The sequence below is a fragment of the Pongo pygmaeus genome, chromosome 2, assembly GCF_028885625.2.
Source record: "Pongo pygmaeus isolate AG05252 chromosome 2, NHGRI_mPonPyg2-v2.0_pri, whole genome shotgun sequence".
Taxonomy (NCBI): Eukaryota; Metazoa; Chordata; class Mammalia; order Primates; family Hominidae; genus Pongo; species Pongo pygmaeus.
Window position 1 is genome coordinate 104755535 of NC_085930.1, and position 20947 is coordinate 104776481.

The 20947-nt window shown below is 47.2% G+C and overlaps 1 protein-coding gene across 1 annotated transcript in view; it reads left to right on the forward strand.

The window, feature by feature from the left end:
* SLC25A20 (solute carrier family 25 member 20) overlaps positions 1 to 17326 on the forward strand; it is a 53806-nt gene extending 36480 nt beyond the window's left edge. The window contains exons 6-10 of the mRNA XM_063661159.1: positions 11623 to 11740; positions 14636 to 14708; positions 15060 to 15169; positions 15630 to 15754; positions 16487 to 17326. Coding sequence (XP_063517229.1) covers positions 11623 to 11740; positions 14636 to 14708; positions 15060 to 15169; positions 15630 to 15754; positions 16487 to 16549 — 489 coding nt within the window. The 3' untranslated portion in view covers positions 16550 to 17326. The remainder of the gene's footprint in view (positions 1 to 11622; positions 11741 to 14635; positions 14709 to 15059; positions 15170 to 15629; positions 15755 to 16486) is intronic.
* Positions 17327 to 20947: the final 3621 nt, after the last annotated feature.

Sequence of the window (20947 nt, forward strand, 5' to 3'; positions counted from 1 at the left end):
AATTTTTGTATTTTTAGTAGAGACAAGGTTTTGCCATGTTGGCCAGGCTGGTCTTGAACTCCTGACCTCAGGTGATTCACCCGCCTCCTCGGCCTCCCAAAGTGCTGGGATTATAGGACTGAGCCATCATGCTCGCCCTAAGTCTAATAATTCTTTTTTTGTTTTTTTTTGAGACGGAGTCTTGCTCTGTCGCCCAGGCTGGAGTGCAGTGGCGCAGTCTCGGCTCACTGCAAGCTCCGCCTCCCGGGTTCACGCCATTCTCCTGCCTCAGCCTCCTGAGTAGCTGGGACTACAGGCGCCTGCCACCACGCCCGGCTAATTTTTTTGTATTTTTTTAGTAGAGACGGGGTTTCTCCATGGTCTCGATCTCCTGACTTCGTAATCTGCCCACCTCCGCCTCCCAAAGTGCTGGGATTATAGGTGTGAGCCACCGTGCCTGGCCAGTCTAAGAATTCTTTACTTAAACCTAGATCCTGAAGATTTTCTTATATTTTTTTTCTACAAGTTTTATTTTATTTTGTTTTTTTTAAGGCATTATCTCACTCTGTCGCCCAGGCTGGAGTGCGGTGGCGCCATCTCTCCTCACTGCAGCCTCTGCCTCCTGGGTTCATGCGATTCTCCTGCGTCAGCCACTCAAGTAGCTGGGATTACAGGCACACACCACCACACCCAGCTCATTTTTGTATTTGCAGTAGAGACGGGGTTTCACCATGATGGGCAGGATGGTCTCGGTCTCCTGACCTCATGATCCCCCCTCCTTGGCCTCCCAAAGTGCTGGGATTATAGGCATAAGCCACTGCGCCCAGCCGCTAGGCCGGTCTTGAACTGGCCTCAAGCGATCCACCTGCCTCGGCCTCCCAAAGTGGTAGGACTACAGGCATGAGCCACCACGCCTGGCGTATTTTATTTTTTTGAGACGGAGTCTTGCTTTGTTGCCCAGGCTGGAGGGCAGTGGCGTGATCTTGGCCCATTACAACCCCTGCCTCCCAGATTCAAGCGATTCTCCTGCCTCAGCCTCCCCAGTAGCTGGGATTATAGGCACACACCACCACACCCAGCTAGTTTTTGTATTTTTAGTAGAGATGGGGTTTCACCATGTTGGCCAGGCTGGTCTCCAACTCCTGACCTTAGGTGATTTGCCCGTCTTGGCCTCCCAAAGTGCTGGGATTACAGACATGAGCCACCACACCCGGGCCTTCTACAGGTTTTATTTATCATTTTATATTTTACGTTCAAGCCTGTGACCTCATTTGAGTCAATTTGTTTTTGTTTTTGAGACAAGGTGTTACTCTATTGCCCAGGCTGAAGTGCGGTGGTAAAATCATGGCTCTCTGCAGCCTCAGCATCCTGGGCTCAAACAGTTCTTCTGCCTCAGCCTCCTGAGTAGCTGGGATTACAGGCATGTGCCACCAAAAACAGCTAATTAAACACCTTTTTTTTTTTTTTTTTTTGTAAGGATTGGGTCTTGCCATGTTGCTCAGGCTAATCTCGAACTCCTGGGCTCAAGCATTCCTCCTGCCTTGGCCTCCCAAAGTGCTGGGATTACAGGTGTGAGCAACCACGCCTGACCAATTTTTGTATAATATATGAGTAGTAGGACAGAGTTCTTTTTTTTTTCTTTTACCTTTGACCTCTGCTTATATCATTTATTGAAAAGACTGTCTTCATTCCACTGAATTGTGTTTGCACCTTTTAAAAAATCAACTGGGGGCCGGGCATGGTGGCTCATACCTGTAATCCCAGCACTTTGGGAGGCCAAGATGGGTGGATCACTTGAGGTCAGGAATTTGAGATCAGCCTGGCCAACATGGTAAAACCCTGGCTTTACTAAAAATACAAAATTATCCAGGCATGGTGGCGTGCACCTGTAATCCCAGTTACTCGGGAGGCTGAGGCAGGAGAATTGCATGAACCTGAGAGGTGGAGGTTGCAGTGAGCCAAGATTGTGCCACTGCACTCCAGCCTGGGCAACAGAGCAATACTGTCTTAAAAAAAAAAAAAAATCATTGGGCAGGCCAGGCAGAATGGCTCACACCTGTGATCCCAGGACTTTGAGAGGCCAAGGGTGGTGGATTGCTTGAGCCCATGAGGCTGAGACCAGCTTGTGTGGCAAGGCAAAACCCCATCTCTAAAAAAAAAAAAAAAAAAAATTAGCTGGGCATGGTGGTATGCACCTGTAGTCCCAGCTACTTGGGGGTGGTGAGGTGTGAGGATCAGCCCAGGAAGTTAGGGCTGCAGTGAGCCAGGATTGTGCCACTGCACTAAACCCTGGGTGACGGAGTGAGACCCCGTCTCAAAAAAACGAATCAATTGGACATATTTGTGTGATTTGTTTCTCTCTCTCTTTTTTTTTTTTTTTGAGATGGAGTTTCGCTCTTTGTTGCCCAGGCTGGAGTGCAATGGTGCGACCTTGGCTCACCACAACCTCTGCCTCCTGGGTTCAAGCGATTCTCCTGCCTCAGTCTCCTGAGTAGCTGGGATTACAGGCACGCGCCACCATGCCCGGCTAATTTTGTATTCTTAGAAGAGATGGGGTTTCTCCACGTTGGTCAGGCTGGTCTCGAACTCCCGACTTCAGGTGATCCGCCCACCTCAGCCTCCCAAAGTGCTGGGATTACAGGCGTGAGTCACTGCGCCCAGCCTGTTTCTCTATTCTACTCCATTTATCTATATGTCTATCTTTTCAGCAACACCACACAGTCTTGATAACTATAGCTGTGTATAATAAACCTTGAAATTCAACAGACTTATTCCTCCCACTTGATGCTGTCTCTTTTTTTTTTAAATTTTTCTAGCCTCCTAGAACAATTTTCTACTCCTTTGTCTTTCCACATAAATTGTAGGATAATTTAGAAAATTTAGAAAAATCTTGCTGGGATTTTGATAGGAATTATGTTAAACGTACAGATCAATTCGGGCAGAATTGACACCTTTATTATTTTGAATCCTCCAATCCAGGAAGAATGGTATATCTTTCCATTAATTTAAAAATCTGATTTCTGGCCGGGCATGGTGGCTCACGCTTGTAATCCCAGCATTTTGAGAAGCTGAGGCAGGTGGATCACATGAGGCCAGGAGTTTGAGACCAGCCTGGCCAATATGGCAAAACCCCGTGTCTAATAAAAATACAAAAATTAGCCATGCATGGTGGTGCAGGCCTGTAATCCCAGCCACTCTGGTGGCTGAGGCACGAGAATCACTTGAACTCGGGAGGTGGAGGTTGCAGTGAGCCGAGATCATGCCACTGCACTACTGCACTCTGGCCTGGATGATAGAGTGAGACCCTATCTCAAAAAAAAAAAAAAAAAAAGAATCTGATTTCTGGCCAAGCTTGGTGGCCTCTCATCCTAGCGCTTTGGGAGGCAAAGGCAGGTGGATTGCTTGGGGCTCGGGTGTTTGAGACCAGCCTGGGCAATATAGCGAAACCCCATCTCTTAAAAAAAAAAAATTTGCTGGGCATGGTGTTGCATGCCTGTAGTCCCAGCTACGTGGTGGGCTAGGGCAGGAAGACAGCTTGAACCCAGGAGATGACAAAGTTGAGATACTGCCTCAAAAAAAAAAAAAAAAAAAGAAAAATTTGATTTCTTTCATCAGCATTGTGTAGTTTTCAGGTTTTCTTATATTTACACCTAAGTGTTTCTTTTTCTGTTTGCCTTGTAAAATGGTGTTGTAAATGATATTATAATTTTATTTGGTTGTCCACATGTTCATTGCTTGTTTGGGAAACACAATTGATTGATTTTTGTATAATCTTGTATCCTACAACCTTTCTGAACTTCCTTATTAGTTCTATGATTTTTTTTTTTTTTAAGATTCCTTGGGATTTCCTACATAGACAACCATGTCATTCGGAATTAGGGACAGTTTTATTTAAGAAAAAAAAAATTTTTTTTTTTTTTGAGACAGGGTGTCACTCTGTTGCCCAGGTGTATGATCTTGGCTCACTGCAACCTCTGCCTCCTGGGTTCAAGCGACTCTCCTGCCTCATCCTCCCGAGTAGCTGGGACTACAGGTTCATGCCATCACCCCTGGCTAATTTTTGCATTTTTTGGTAGAGATTGGGTTTCACCATGTTGGCCAGGCTGGTCTCAAATTCCTGACCTCAAGTGATCTGTCCGCCTCGGCCTCCCAAAGTGCTGGGATTATAGGTGAGAGCCACCATGCCAAGCCTATTTCCTTTTTTTTGAGACGATGCCTAGGCTAAACTGCAGAGGCATGCATCACAGCTAACTGTAGCTTGATCTCCCAGGCTCAAGCGATCCTCTCACCTAGCCCCTGGGTAGCTGGGCCTACAGACATGTATCACCACACCTGGCTAACTTTTTAGTTTTTTGTAGAGATAGGCTCTTCCTTTGTTAACCAGGCTGGTCTCAAACTCCTGGGGTCAAGCAATCTGCCCACTTTGGCCTCCCCAAGTGCTAGAATTACAGGTATGAGCCACCATGCCTGGCTTCTTTTCTTCTTTCTCTTTTTTCTAGAGACAGAGTCTCACCCTGCTGCATGGCTGGAGTGTAGTGGTCTGATAATGGCTTACTGCATCCTCAAACTCTGGGGTTCAAGTGATCTTCCTGCCTCAGCCTCCTATTAGCTGGGACTACAGGTGTCACCCGGCCTGGCTAACTTTTTGTAGAAACGGGGTCTCGCTTTATTGCCCTGGCTGATCTCCAACTCCTGGGATCAAGTGATCCTCCCACCTTGACCTCCCAGAATGCTAGGATTATAGCCATGAGCCACCGTACCTGGCCTGTTTAAAAAAAAGGTTTTTCGGCCGGCACAATGGCTCATGCCTGTAATCCCACTTTGGGAGGCTGAGGTGGGCATATCACCTGAGGTCGGTCACCTCGATCTCCTGACCTCGTGATCAACTTACCTTCGCCTCCCAAAGTGCTCGGAGTACAGGCATGAGCCACCGTGCCCAGCCAAAAAATTTTTTTCAAGCATGTTCATAATTGCTCATTGAAGGATTTTTATCATGGCTGCTTTAAAATCTTTGTCAGATAATTCTAATGTCTCTGACATCTTGGTGTTGGCAAATATTGCTAGTCTTTTTTTCTTTCAGTTTGAGGTCTTCTTTGTTTTGAATATGACAAGTGATTTTTCAATTGCAACCTGGATATTTACATATTGAGTTGAGGGTTTTTCTGATACTGCTCCAGCAGGAAGGGAAGGATGCAGCCTCATTACAGCTAGGTGGAGGCAGAAATCAAGGTTCCTACTTGGCCTCTGTTGACACCTGACGATGGGGTGCTCCTTTTTATTGCTGGGTAAGTGTGGGAGTTCCAGTGTGTCCACTAGCACTCTAGGGTGGCAAGGTGCTGGTACCAGCTGTCAGGGATGCAAGTCCTAATTCCTTTGTTTTAATTTAATTTATTTTTAAAGAGAAGGGTGCAGGGCTGCACAAGGCCTTGGCTGCAGCCCTTCCCCTAATTTCTTATTTGGCTTTCTCTGACTCCACGCTGGTAACATGTTGGGTACTTCATTACAATTCCATAAAGGTGAAAGTCTATGCTTCTCACTAAGTCTTTGCTGGTGTGGGTGGGGTCACAGCTTTTTAAATGGTATTTGGCTGGAGCAGAGGACCTTTCCTGGTCCTTTTTGTAGAGAATGCATGCTTTTGTTGGGGCTTCTTTTTGGTTTGTACCTTTTGATATTTTTGGATTGTCAGCTTTTTCAGCTGACATATGCAGGGTAAAAGGAAAACCCAAGGAACTCACCACTATCTCATTCCTCAAGTCCCAAGGTTTCTCTGCTGCCGTTGGTCCAAACTTTCAGACCCTTCATATGTTTATTTTAAATATAACATCCAGAGTTTTTTGGTTGTACTTAGCAGGAGGTATAGGGAACAGTACATCTACTCCATCTTGCCAGAAGTAGAAGTCTATCTATTGATTTTGACCTAGGGAATGTTTGTGTTCAGTGGCTTTGTCCATCGCTCTTTTCCCTTATGGCTTCTTCCATTTTGTCTGTGCCTGAAGTCCTTTTCTACTCCTACATCAGACATTCACTTAGCCCTACTCTTTTCTTGCACCCTCCTACTCTGCTGTGTGACCGCTTCGTACCTCTCCTCTTCTCAACCCCCCACCTTCTCAGTGGATGAGCTGGTTTCTGACTTCACTGAGAAAATGGAAACCATCAGAAGAGGATTTCACCAGATGCCTTCTGCTACCTCCATGTACCTACCTGCTGCCGCCCTGCTTGTTTCTTTTCTTTTCTTTTTTTTTTTGAGACGGAGTTTTTGCTCTTGTTGCCTAGGCTGGAGTGCAGTGGCGCCATCTCGGCTCACCGCAACCTCCGCCTCCCGGGTTCAAGTAATTCTCCTGCCTCAGCCTCCCGAGTAGCTGGGATTACAGGCATGCGTCTCCACGCCCAGCTAATTTTTGTATTTTTAGTAAAGACAGGGTTTCTCCATGTTGGTCAGGCTGGTTTCGAACTCCCGACCTCAGATGATCCGCCTGCCTCTGCCTCCCAAAGTGTTGGGATTACAGGCGTGAGCCACCATGCCCGGCCGCCCTGCTTGTTTCTACCAAGGATGGCCTGTGCTTCTGCTTGATCCCAGGCCTCTTTGTGCACTGGATCCCATCCCCTCTTGCCCAGCCATAGACATGGTTTTTTTTTTTTCCCCTCAGCTACTGACATCAGTTTTTGCTCTCCACTTGATCATTCTCATCGGGAATAAAGGCATAAACATGCTTGCATTTTTCATCTTAAAAATACAAACTTTGGGCCAGGTGCGGTGGCTCACGCCTGTAATCCCAGCACTTTGGGAGGCCATGGTGGGTGGATCACCTGAGGTTAGGAGTTCAAGACCAGCCTGACCAATATGGAGAAACCCCATCTCTACTAAAAATACAAAAAAAAAAAAAATTAGCCAGGCATGGTGGCGCATCCTGTAATCCTAGCTACTTGGGAGGCTGAGGCAGGAGAATCGCTTGAATACGGGAGGCAGAGATTGTGGTCAACCAAGATCTCGCCACTGCACTGCAGCCTGGGCAACAAGAGTGAAACTCCATCACAAAAAAAAAAAAAACCAAAAACAAACAAACTTTGGGCACGGTGGCTTACACCTATAATCTCAGCACTTTTGGAAGCTGAGGTATATGGATCACCCGAGCCCAGGAGTTTGAGACCAGCCTGGGCAACATGGCAAAACCCCATCTCTACAAAAAAATACAAAAATTAGCCATACATGGGCCAGGCGCGGTGGCTCACACCTGTAATCCCAGCACTTTGGGTGGCCGAGGTGGGTGAATCATCTGAGGTCAGGAGTTCAAGACCAGCCTGGCCAAAATGATGAAACCCCATCTCTACTAAAAATACAAGAAATTAGCCAGGCATGGTGGCAAGTGCCTGTAATCCCAGCTACTCGGGAGTCTGAGACAGGAGAATTGCTTGAACCTGGGAGGCAGAGGTTGCAGTGAGTCAAGATCGCACCATTGCACTCCAGTCTGGGCTAGAAGATTGCAACTCCGTCTCAAAAAAAGAAAAAAAAATAGGTGTGGTGGCATGCACCTGTAGTCCTAGCTATTCAGGAGTCTGAGGTGGGAGGATTGTTTGAGCACAGGAAGTTGAGGCTGCAGTGAGCAGAGATCATGCCACTGTACTCGAGCCTGGGCAACAGAGTGGGAACCTGTCTCAAAAAAACTTCTCTCTAGTCTTTTCCACACCAATCTCTATGCTTCATGACTTTGCTCCCTCTTACACAAAAGCTCTTTGAAAAAGTTGTTTCTTGTTTTTTTTGAGATGGAGTCTTGCTCTGTCACCCAGGCTGGAATGCAGTGGCATGATCTCGTTTCACTGCAACCTCTGCTTCCCAGGTTCCAGCGATTCTCCTGCCTCAGCCTCCCGAGTAGCTGGGAATACAGGTGCACACCACCACGCCCTGCTAATTTTTGTACTTTTAGTAGAGATGGGGTTTTGCCTTATTGGCCAGGCTGGTCTTGAACTCTTGACCTCAGGTGATCCACCCACCTTGGCCTCCCAAAGTGCTGGGATTACAGACGTGAGCTGCCACACCAGCCTGTTTCTTGTGTTTTTCTACCTGCCATTTCCAGTTCCTCTTCTCTAATTGTTAAACCTGCTCCAATCTGGCTTTTGCCTCACAACTGCAAATAAAGTGGTTTTATCAAGGTCACTAGTGACTTTTTTTTTTCCTTTTTTTGAGACAGAGTCTCGCTCTGTCGCCAGGCTGGAGTGCAGTGGCGCGATCTCAGCTCACTGCAACCTCCGACTCCCTGGTTCAAGCGATTTTCCTGCCTCAGCCTCCCGAGTAGCTGGGATTACAGGCACACACTACCAGGCCCAGCTACTTTTTTTTTTTTGTATTTTTAGTAGAGATGGGGTTTCACCATGTTGGCCAGGATGGTCTCCATCTCCTGACCTCGTGATCCACCTGCCTCGGCTTCCCAAAGTGCTGGGATTACAGGCGTGAGCCACCATGCCCAGCTGGTCACTAGTGACTTTTACACTTCAGTGGTTAGTTCTCAGTACTTACCTTTCTTTTCTTTTTTTTTTTTTTTTTGTTTGAGACAGGGTCTCGCTTTGTCTCCCAGGCTGGAGTGCGGTGGCGCGATATCAGCTCACTGCAACCCAGGCCTCCTGGGTTCAAGTGATTCTTGTACCTCAGCCTCCCAAGTAGCTGGGACTACAGGCACACACCCAGCTAATTTTGGGGGACTTTTTTTTTTTTTTAGAAACAGGGTTTTACCGTGTTGACCAGGCTGGTCTGGAACTCTGGCCTCAAGTGATCTGCCCACTTCAGCCTCCCAGAGTGCTGAGATTACAGGAGTAAGTCACCGCATCCAGCCTTGTCTCATAACTTTTAGACACCATTTTTATGCTGATGACTCAAATTTATATCTCTGCTGGGCGCCGTGGCTCACGCCTGTAATCCCAGCACTTTGGGAGGCCGAGGTGAATGGATCACGAGGTCAAGAGATAGAGACTATCCTGGCCAACATGGTGAAACCCCATCTCTACTAAAAATACAAAAATTAGCTAGATGTGGTGGCGCGTGCCTGTAGTCCCAGCTACTTGGGAGGCTGAGGCAGAAGAATCACTTGAACCCAGGAGGCGGAGGTTGCAGTGAGCTGAGATTGCACTACTGCACCCCAGCCTGGTGACAGAGCAAGACTCCGTCTCAAAAAAAAAAAAAAAAAAAATTATATCTCCAACTCAGACTTTTCCTGAACTCCAGACTAGTTTATCCAACATTTCTATGTGGGTGCTAATAGGTGCCTCAAAGTCATCATGTACAAAACTGAACTCCTGGTCTTCCCTGTACCTCCTCTACTCTCAGCATTTTCCAGTTCATTTGGGACAATAGTATCCTTGTAATTATTCAGGCTTATAGCCCAGGAGTCCTCCTAAATCTTGTTTTTCTCCCATGGTTTAGATTCCATCTGTTGAGCAATTACGCTGGCTTTCAACATTATCCCAAATCCATCCCTTCACACCATCTCCATTGCGGCCATACTACTTCAGGCCACCTTCATCACTGTCCTGGATGACAGTGAGGGCCTCCTTACTTGTTTCCCTTCTTACAGTCTGTACATACATAACAATGATAGGATTCTGTAAATATGTTATTCCTATGCCCAATCCTCCACGGCCCCCCAGGTCACTGTGAATTGGCTCCAGCATTCTCAGATAACGTGACCTTCCTTCTGTTCCTCAGACATACCAGGTACATATGTCCGGATACTTTGGGGAAGTTATACCAAAAAAAAAAAAAAAACATTGATACTCAATTGACATTATCTTACATTTATTATTTTTAGAGAAATAGAAATCTTTCTTATTGAAAACTTTTCCCAACTAGAATTAGGACTCTTTTTATTGATCTCTTATTTTGTAATCCTCAGATATTTTAGAGTTTTATTTATACAAAGCCTATTGCTTAATTCACATATATTTTGTTGCTTTTTTTTTTTTTTTTTTTTTTTTTTTTTTTTGAGACAGAGTCTTACTCTGTCACCCAGGCTGGAGTGGAGTGGTGCAATCTAGGCTCACTACAACCTCCGCCTCCCAGGTTCAAGTCATTCTCCTGCCTCAGCCTCCTGAGTAGCTGGGATTACAGGCATCTGCCACCACGCCCAGCTAAGTTTTGTATTTTTAGTAGAGATGGGGGTCTTACCATGTTGGCCAGGCTGGTCTCGAACTCCTGGCCTCAGGTGATCTGCCTGCCTTGGCCTCCCAAAGTGCTGGGATTACAGGTGTGAGCCACCGTGCCCGGCTTTTATTGCTATTTTGAATGGGATCCATTTCTTTTATTGATTGATTGATTGAGATAGAGTTGTGCTCTGTCTCCCAGGCTGGTGTGCAGTGGCACGATCTCGGCTCACTGCAAACTCTGCCTCCTGGGTTCAAGCGATTCTCCTGCCTCAGCCTCCTGAGTAGCTGAGATTACAGGCATGCGCCACCACGCCTGGCTAATTTTTGTATTTTTAGTAGAGACAGGGTTTCACTGTGTTGGTCAGGCTGGTCTCAAACTTCTGACCTCGTGATCTGCCCGCCTCAGCTTCCCAAAGTGCTGGGATTACAGGTGTGAGCCACCGTGCCCGGCCTTTTCTATTATTTTTTAACTGATTAATCCTGATACGTAAGAAAGCTATTTGGTTTATGTATTTGTGTTTCTCTTTGGAACTGTTAAACCTGAACTCCCTTTCCAGCTTTTATTATTGTTTGGTTGATGCTCTTGTGTATTCTGACTCCTCTTGGTCTTGAACAAGCGGGATCCCTGTGTGGATCCTGCACGGAGCTGTCTTTCAGATCTTTCCTGGGATTACCCCTGCCTACCCCCAGGTTCTTGGCTCTCAGGGGCGGGGTAGGAGCCTCTCTTTGGCCCTCCTCTGGCTCTGCATAGGAGCCTTCTCTGAACAGGACCCTTGTCTGGGCACTTAGAGCTCTGAGTGAAATTTTCTGTTCACCTTTTCTTAACCAACCCTCATGACCAGGTAGGCTTGGAATGCAGTGGGTCTTCAGGGGATATTTGTTGAAGGAAAAGTATTTGTCGCTTCCTTTTTAGACCTTCCAAATAGCTTTATTGTGTTTGACAGATTTCCTCAACTTATTTTTTATTTTTAAATTTTGAGAAAGAATCTTACTCTGCTGCCCAGGCTGGAGTGCAGTGGTACAATATGTTTTCTAACTGCAACCTCTGCCTCCCAAGTTCAGGCGATTCTCCTGCCTCAGCCTCCTGAGCAGCTGACTACAGGCGCCCACCACCATGCCCAGCTAATTTTTGTATTTTTCGTAGAGACAGGGTTTCACTGTGTTGGCCAGGCTGGTTTCAAACTCCTGACCCCAGGTGACCTGCCTGCCTCAGCTTCCCAAAGTGCTGGGATTATAGGCATGAGCCACCATGCCCGGCCTCCTCAACTTGTTTTTCAAATTTTCTGTTGGTTTTATTTCTAGTCAATGTGAATATTTTCTGATATTTTCACCTAGCCTTATTTCATAGTACCTGTCCCAAGATCACACATTCCAGATACTTATCAATTTGACAGTGAAGTCTTTTATTGCTCTAACACATAATGGCCATACTTACTTTGTAGTCTCCTGTAACCTGCTGGGTCTGTGACTCTGATGTTGTTTCTGACTTAATGATCCTCTCCTGCCTCCCAGATTCAGGCTTCTTCGGGAGAAAGCAAGTACACTGGTACCTTGGACTGTGCAAAGAAGCTGTACCAGGAGTTTGGGATCCGAGGCATCTACAAAGGGACTGTGCTTACCCTTATGCGAGGTAACCTTTGAGGCCTCCACTTGAGGTCACCTGGGGAGGACACCTGAGGTGGGTCTGCCCCAGAAGGTCTTGCCTGGATTGCCAGATTAGCCTTGGCACCATGCATGTCACATCTCTGACAATACTGGCAGTAAGCGTCTCCCCCTGGCCAGCAGGGACATAGATTAGGATGAGGGGACCTTCCATCTTTCCCAAGTGTCTGCAGGGGTAGAAGTCATGGCATCACAGTTGGAGGGGAGTAGCAAGTAGATAATCATCTCTGGAGGGAGGAGTGGGAAGAAAGAGTGACTTGGGGACAGTGGTGATCTGCCTGGTTTTGAGAAGTATGTCCTGTTTTAGTGGCAGTAGGAAAGGCAGAGACAGTCTCACTCTTGTCCTGAGCTGGCAGCTTAGCAGAAGGCCAGATACAACAACTGTGCTTATAACTCTGGGCATGTCACTTGCCCACATGGACTTTCACACTCAGAGAAAACCTTATTTATTTTTTTACTTATTTTTATTTTATTTTTTGAGATGGAGTTTCACTCCTGTTGCCCAGGCTGGAGTGCAATGGCACAGTCTTGGCTTACTGCAGCCTCTGCCTCCCAGGTTCAAGCAATTCTCCTCCTTCAGCCTCCCAAGTAGCTGGGATTACAAGCACATGCCACGATGTCTGGCTAATTTTTTGTATTTTTAGTAGAGATGGGGTTTCACCATGTTGGCCAGGCTGGTCTCAAACTCCTGACCTCAGGTGATCCACCTGCCTCGGCCTCCCAAGGTGCCGGGGTTACCGGTGTGAGCCACCACACCTGGCCTTATTATTTTTTGAGACAGAGTCTTGCTCTGTCACCCAGGCTAGAGTGCAGTGGCACAATCTCAGCTCACTGCAACCTCCACTTCCTGGGTTCAAGTGACTCTCCTGCCTCAGCCTCCTGAGTAGCTGGGGTTACAGGTGTGCACCACCATGCCTGGCTAATTTTTGTACTTTTAGTAGAGATAGGGTTTCACTATGTTGGCCAGGCTAGTCTCGAACTCCTGACTTCAGATGATCCACCTGCCTTGGCCTCCCAAAGTGCTAGGATTATAGGCGTGAGCCACTAAGCCCAGCTGAGGGAACTTTAATGAAATTATATCATGTGTGTTTGTACTCCCTTACACCAGTGCTTGGCCCAGAGCAGCATCCCGTAGCTGCAAACTGATTGTTGCAAATAGGATGTGGCTGCTAAGGAACTTCTCAGGAATCCCTGAAGGGTCTAGTGCCAAGCTTGGCTTTTCTACATTCAAGAAATCTGTGGGGGCCGGGTGTGGTGGCTCACACTTGTAATCCCAGCACTTTGGGAGGCTGAGTTGAGAGGATCACTTGAGCCCAGGAGTTCGAGACCAGCCTGGGTGAAATAGTGATACCCTGTCTCCATTAAAATAATAATAGCTGGGCGTGGTGGCTCACGCCTGTAATCCCAGCACTTTGGGAGGCCGAGGTGGGCGGATCATGAGGTCAGGAGTTCAAGATCAGCCTGACCAATATGGTGAAACCCCATCTCTACTAAAAATACAAAAATTAGCCGGGCGTGGTGGCACATGCATCCCAGCTACTCAGGAGGCTGAGGCAGGAGAATTGCTTGAACCCAGGAGGGAGAGGTTGCAGTGAGCCAAGATTGTACCATTGCACTCCAGCCTGGGCAACAGAGCAAGACTCCGTCTCAAAAAAAACAAATAAATAAAAAATAAAGTAATAATAATAATACTGTATTCTTTTTCTTTTTTTTTTGAGACAGAGTCTTTCTCTGTTGCCCAGCCAGGAGTGCATTAGTGTGATCTTGGCTCACTGCAACCTCCACCTTCTGGGTTCAAGTGATTCCTGTGCCTCAGCCTCCTGAGTAGCTGGGATTACAGGCATGTGCCACCAGGCCTGGCTAATTTTTGTATTTTTTGTATTATTATTTTTTGAGATGGAGTCTTGCTCTGTCACCAGGCTGGAGTGCAGTGGCTCGATCTCAGCTCACTGCAACCTCCACCTCCTGGATTCTAGCAATTCTCCTGCCTCAGTCTCCTGAGTAGCTGGGACTACAGGCATGCGCCACCATGCCCGGCTAATTTTTGGTAGAGACAGGGTTTCACCATGTTGGCCACGATGGTCTCAATCTCTTGACCTCGTGATCCGCCCACCTCGGACTCCCAAAGTGCTGGGATTACCGGTGTGAGCCACCACGCTCGGCCATTTTTGTATTTTTTTTTTTTTTTTTGAGATGGAGTCTCACTCTGTCAGCCCGGCTGGAGTGCAGTGGCGCAGTCTCGGCTCACTGCAACCTCCACCTCCCAGGTTCAAGCCATTCTCTTGCCTCAGCCTCCTGAGTAGCTGGGATTACAGGTGCCCTCCACCACACCTGGCTAATTTTTGTATTTTTAATAGAGACGGGGTTTCACCATGTTGGTCAGGCTGTTCTCAAACTCCTGACCTCGTGATCCGCCCGCCTCGGCCTCCCAAGTGCTGGGATTAAAGGCATGAGCCACTGTGCCCAGCCCACTTTTATATTTTTAGTAGAGATGAGGCATTCGCCATATTGGCCAGACTGGTGTCGAATTCCTGACCTCAGGTGATGTGCCCGCCTCGGCCTCCCAAAGTGCTCGGATTACAGTTATGAGCTACCATGCCTGGCATTTTTTTTCTTTTTAATGCTTTTTTAGTCTACATAAATTACTACCATAGGCTAATGTTTAAAAAGCAAATAAATTGAACCAAATCTGGTCACCCAATTAAAAAACAATTTTACTAATAATTCAGGCCAAGCGTGGACCTCCTGGCCTCAAGCAATCCCCCTACCTCAACCTCCTAAATTGCTGAGATTACAGGTGTGAACCACCATGCCTGGCGAAGAGTTTATGTACTTTAATTCACCTCTTTCTTGCCACTAACAGATGTCCCAGCTAGTGGAATGTATTTCATGACATATGAATGGCTGAAAAATGTCTTCACTCCGGAGGGAAAGAGGTGAGGAAAACATAACTTGGAAGCCACTTTCCCCAGTCTTGGGTGCATTGCCCTCTCCTGTGGGTGAATCTGAAAGCAGAAGTAGTTGTTGTTCCTCGCTCCATGTCTGCTTTCCTCTTGTGGCTGCTGAGGTCCAGCTAGCTCTTCTTACTCTGTGCCTCAGCCAGTGGAGCAAATATTTGAAATAGGTGCATGAAACCTCCTCCAAGGAGTGCCAGCAGCACTGGCCTTATACCTCCTCCCTTCATCCAGTTTCTGCCTCTCTGTAACTGCCCTGTCTGCCACAGGCAGGATAGTCTGAATGCCACTCTCACAGCCTTTGTCTAACGGGCTGTGGTTGGTGTTATACAGGGTCAGTGAGCTCAGTGCCCCTCGGATCTTGGTGGCTGGGGGCATTGCAGGGATCTTCAACTGGGCTGTGGCAATCCCCCCAGATGTGCTCAAGTCTCGATTCCAGACTGGTGAGTGGAAGGTAGTGGGGTGGACAGGGGCAGAGTGGGTCCCCAGCACTGGCTAATCCTGGGGTGCAAAGCTCATAAGGCCCTAGGGATACTCACTCTCCACGGCAGCACCTAGCATCTGCCTGACCAATATTCTCCCTCACAGTCATTTGCCTTCTAGGAACCCTAGATTCATTTTCATGACAGCCTAAACACAAGGTAAGTGTGATAAGAAGTCAAGTCCACTTTTCCTCCCCCACATGAACAGAAGAGCTGTTTCATTCTTCTTCCCTCTTTTCTACTCCCTTGGCACAAGTAATTCAGGCATTTGTGCATTTGTCCCAAGGTGAACTGTTGTCTATGGACTGGTCCCACATGACCTGCAAGGTGTCCTTTCCCTGTGCTAGTCCTGACCCTTCAGGAAGACTTAACTACTAGTTTCTCCTTCCTGAAGCCTTAAAAATTGGGTTCTGCCCCACAGCACCTCCTGGGAAATATCCTAATGGTTTCAGAGATGTGCTGAGGGAGCTGATCCGGGATGAAGGAGTCACATCCTTGTACAAAGGGTTCAATGCAGTGATGATCCGAGCCTTCCCAGCCAATGCGGTGAGTAGCTGGCAGGGCTGTGCTTTCCCTCTGGGGCTCAGGGCAGGGTGCATGTGGTCTGACTTTTGCTTGTTCCTGGGATAGGACTGGGGTCTTAGTTTTCCCAAAGCCCTATCTTCAGCCACAGCATTCCTTATTTGCTCCCTTCCCTGAAGCTGTCAGGAGGATTTGCCTTTGGGGATCTCTGAGGTGAGGGGCTTTGATTTCCTGACCCGGCCATTAGAAGTGGGCAGTTGTGAGGCCAGGCATGGTGGCTAGTGCCTGTAATCCCAGCACTTTGGGAGGCTAAGGCAGGTGGATCATCTGAGGTCAGGAGTTTGAGACCAGCTTGGCCAACATGGGGAAACACCGCCTCTACTAAAAATAAAAAAATTAGCTGGGCGTGGTGGCGGGTGCCTGTAATCCCAGCTACTCAGGAGGCTGAGGCAGGAGAATTGCTTTAACCCGGTAGGCAGAGATTGCAGTGAGCCAAGACTGTACCATTGCACTTCAACCTGGGTGACAAGAGCAAAACTCCGTCTCAAAAAAAAAAAAAAGAGGTGGGCAGTTGTGGGATATAAATTTTCTTCTCCTCTTAAAAATGAGAGAGTAGAGCTTGCATCCTTGATGTGGAGTGGGTGTGGGGTTAGGGAGGGTCTCTGGTCCTGACAGGGCCAGCAAAGCATAGTGCTTTGAATAGTCTATGAATAGTTATTCCTGCTGGCTTTTTTCTTCCTCCCAACCCCCTCTCAGGCCTGTTTCCTTGGCTTTGAAGTTGCCATGAAGTTCCTTAATTGGGCCATCCCCAACTTGTGAGTCTGAAGGCTGCTCAAGGCTTCTGGATGCTGGAAGCTGTCGCTGAGGAGAAGGAGTAGTGGGCAGAACTAAGCAGTCTTGGAGGGCAAGGGGAGGGGAATGGTGGGATCAGAGCCCTGTGCATGGACTTGGTGAGACTGTTGCCTTAATGACATCCTGCACCTTGTATAACTTAGTGTGTCATTTTGAAACTTGAATTCATTCTTATCAATTTAAAGGATCTTAAAAGGATTTGGAAATGGAACAAGTAGCTTCTAGACCAGATACTACCTGTGGCAAGAATGCTGCCTACCAGTTGACTGCTGGTCCTACCACAGTCAAAGTATTCCTCATTAAAGAGAGAATCTCAGGTTCTCACTGGAGGCACTGTGCATATTTTCAACCAGATCACCAGGAGCTGAGATCTTCTTCAGTCCCTAGCCAGGAATACCCATTTGATTTCTAGGGTGCCATCTAATCCTGGGCTGTACATGTGGATATGGACTTGAGGCCCACCTCTGTGTCCAAGTGGATTGAGCATATATGCCTAGGAGGAGATAGACTGTTAATCGTTGGATTTTGATTTTTTTTAATGCGTGCAAGTAATCAAAAGTAAAACTGGAGTAGCCTAATTTTCTGGGAGCAGGTGGAGAACTTTCCCTCCTACACAGTGAGGACAGTCCCAGTCTGCTGGGATAAGTGAGAAAGCCCAGGGTGTAGGAAGGCCCTTTTTACATACTCTTTTCTCATGAGAGCTCACTATTTTAACAATAAACAATAAACGTTGTTTCTAATTTTTGCATTGTGTTATATTTTCTTCTTTTGATTCTGGGACATTTCAGTAGGCAGCCTGTGGCCTTGGTGGAGGCTTTCAGAGATCCAGTATTCTTCCCTGGGAACCTTAGGCTGGGGATCCAGCAGGAGGAGGTGGAGGAGGAGGAAGTTTTGGCTGGCTCTGCCTTCTCTGACTGCCCTAGCCCCAGCTGCTTTAGGGAGGGTGTGTGGGGTGGTGTGACTTGACTGGTAATTGTTCACACAGGCCCTCCCAAGGCCCAGCCTGCAACCCATCCCTTCATTTATTCCCCTCTCTTCCCTGAGCATCATGGGTGTCTGAGCTAACAGATGGAGAGTCAGTTGTTCTAAAAGGACAAAAGCAATCTCGGGTTTTCATGTGGGCTTTGGAGTTGCTGTGCGATCTGAGGTAGCTACCTTAACTTTACTAATCAGGCAGATTATGCTATCCCGGTGTGTCCAGAAAAGGTGAGGGAGTTGGAGAGTCATAAGCTAGATTATTACTTTCTGGTGGAGGGGAGAGCTTGCTGAAGCTACTGGAGCTGGGCTTTTCTGGCATTGTCCCATCTGGTGGTCACAGTTACAGTTCCACTGGCACTTCCTGTCTCACTGCAGCTGCATAGAGACTCTTGGACTTTGGCTTTAGAACCATCACTCTCTCTGTCTCTTGTTTTGAACTGTTAGAAAAAAAAAAAGCTGGGCGCACTGGATCATGCCATGCTTGTACTCCCAACACTTTGGGAAGCCAAGGAAGGAGGATCACTTGAGTCCAGGAGTTCAAGACCAGCCTGGGCAATATAGTAAGACTCTGTCTCTACACAAAATTTTTTAAAAATTAAAAAATTAGCCAGACATGGTGGTGTGTGCCTGTAGTTCCAGCTACTCAGGATGCTAAGGTAGAAGGATCCCTTGAGCCCAAGAAGTTGAGGCCACAGTGAGCCGAGTGTGCATCACTGCACTCCAGCCTGGGCAACAGAATAAGACCTGGTAAGAAGGGCAGGGACACACCCCTATCTGGGAGTTGGGGCTGTGATCAACCCAGCAGGAAGCTGAAGACTTGGGACTTTAAAGAAGGAGGCTTTATAGCTTGGAATATATTTCTAAATGACCAGATAGGAATTATGGCCGAGGAGAAAATAAAATTTTTGGCCGGGCACAGTGGCTCACGCCTATAATCCTAGCACTTTGGGAGGCCAAGGCGGGTGGATCACTTGAGGTCAGGAGTTCAAGACCAGCCTGGCCAACATGGTGAAACCCCATCTCTACTCAAAATACAAAAGTTAGCCAGACATGATGGGGCATGCCTGTAGTCCCAGCTACTCGGGAGGCTGAGGCAGGAGAATCACTTGAACCTGGGAGGCAGAGGTTGCAGTGAGCCAAGATCGCCCTACTGCACTCCATGCTGGGTGTCAGAGCGAGATTTCATCTCAAAAAAAAAATTAATTTATTTTTATTTTTAGAGACAGGGTCTCACTTTGTCGGCCAGGCTAGAGTGCAGTGGTGAGATCAGAGCTCAGCTCACTGCTGGGCTCAAATGATCCTCCCACCTCCACCTCCCAAGAAGGTGGAACTATAGACACTTATACAGTATACCTGTAGTGTACTGCTGTGCCTCGCTATTAAAAAAATATCTGTAGAGATGAGGTCTCACTCTGTGGTCAAGGATGAACAGTTCTTAAAGATGAAAATTGTATATTCTCTGTCTGGCAAGGTTCATTAAATGTTAAGCCTGCTTCCTCTAACACTGCAGGATGTCTTTGTTTAATATCTCATTGATTTGAAGATGGCCATATATGTGTCTCCTGAAGCTCTTCTTTTTAAATCTTATTTTATTAGAAAAAAATTTTTTGAGATAGGGTTCACTCTGTTACCTAGGCTGGAGTGCAGTGGCATGGTCATGGCTCACTGCAGCCTTGACCTCCTGGGCCCAAGTGATCTTCCCGCCTCAGCCTCCTGAGTAACTGGGACCACAGGCATGTGTTACTATGCCCAGCTAATTTTTTAAATTTATTTTTTGTAGAGATGGAGTCTTCCTATGTTGCCCAGGCTGGTCTTGAACTCCTGGGCTCCTGCCTCAGCCTCCCAAAGTGCTGGGATTACAGGCATGCACCACTGTGCTCAGCCTGAAGCTCTTCTTGATATCATCCAGTCCTGAGACTATTCTAAATTTTAAATTTAAATTTTTTTTTTTTTGAGATGGAGTCTCGCTCTGTCACCCAGGCTGGAGTGCAGTGGCATGATCTCAGCTCACTGCAACCTCCACCTCCCGGGTTCAAAAGATTCTCCTACCTCAGCCTCCCAAGTAGCTGGGTCTACAGGCACCTGCCATCACGCCCAGCTAATTTTTGTATTTTTAGTAGAGATGGGGTTTCCTCATGTTGGTCAGGCTGGTGTTGAACTCCTGATCTCAAGTGATCCACCCGCCTCAGCCTCCCAAAGTGCTAGGATTACAGGTGTGAGCCACTGCACCCGACTGAGACTATTCAAAAACCTCAGCTTTTGCCTAGAAGCCCCTGTAAATGTATTTGCATTTCAGCCAAATGCCAGCCATTCCCATGGCTTAGGATCACTTTTAGTCTGTACCTCTGAATAATTTGCCCTTTGAAAAATTTTCCATTTTAACATGGAGTATTTTGGTTCTTTGATGTTAGTGATGGTAGATTATTTTAGTCCTTTGAGTGTTCAATAGATGTTAAGTCAAATAGGGAAGCCCCTGGAGGCATATTTGTGAAGGGAGCAGAGCAGATGTTGAGTAACTCCATCCTGGCTGGTGCTTCCTTTTTATGATGCACTTTGAAATGCCACCTGTTCCTGATATATCTCTTCTCTTCCTGACAGGGGTAAGGAGTAGGGGAAAATTGGGGCCCTCCCTAGCAATTTCTCTTTCACAGACAGTCACAACTGGGAGCCAGACAGTGATTTTTTTAAACAACCAATTGGTGATAAAAGCCTCACCCAGGCATCAAGAAGCATATAACTGGGTCAAAGGTGAGGGAAGGAGCACAGGTTGTTGCAACAGTGATTGTTAAAAGCACAGTAGCACCATTTCAGCTATAAAGTCATACTATCTCTACCCACAGTTGTTTCCCTACAGCCTTTTTTTTTTTTTTTTTTTTTTTGAGACAGAGTCTTGCTCTGTCACCCAGGCTGGAGGCAGTGGAGCGATCTCAGCTCACTGCAACCTCCGCCTCTTGGGTTCAAGCGATTCTCCTGCCTCAGCCTCCTGAGTAGCTGGGACTACAGGTGCACACCACCACGCCTGGCTAATTTTTGTATTTTTAGTACAGACGGGGCCAGGCTGGTCACGAACTCCTGACCTCAGGCGATCTGCCCGCCTCAGCCTCCCAAAGTGCTGGGATTAGGCATGAGGCACCGTGCCCGGCCTCCTTACAGCCTTTAGAGGCTGGAACCCCCTACATCTTTTCTGACCTCCTTATAAGTTTATTCTCATTCCTTTATCCCCTTGTAACTCAATGTTTAATGGGTAGGGATATTTTTGGTTTTTTTTTTTTTGAGATGGAGTCTCCCTCTTTCACCCAGGCTGGAGTGCAGTGGCACGATATTGGATCTTGGCTCACTGCAACCTCTGCCTTCCAGATTCAAGTGATTCTCCTGCCTCAGCCTCCC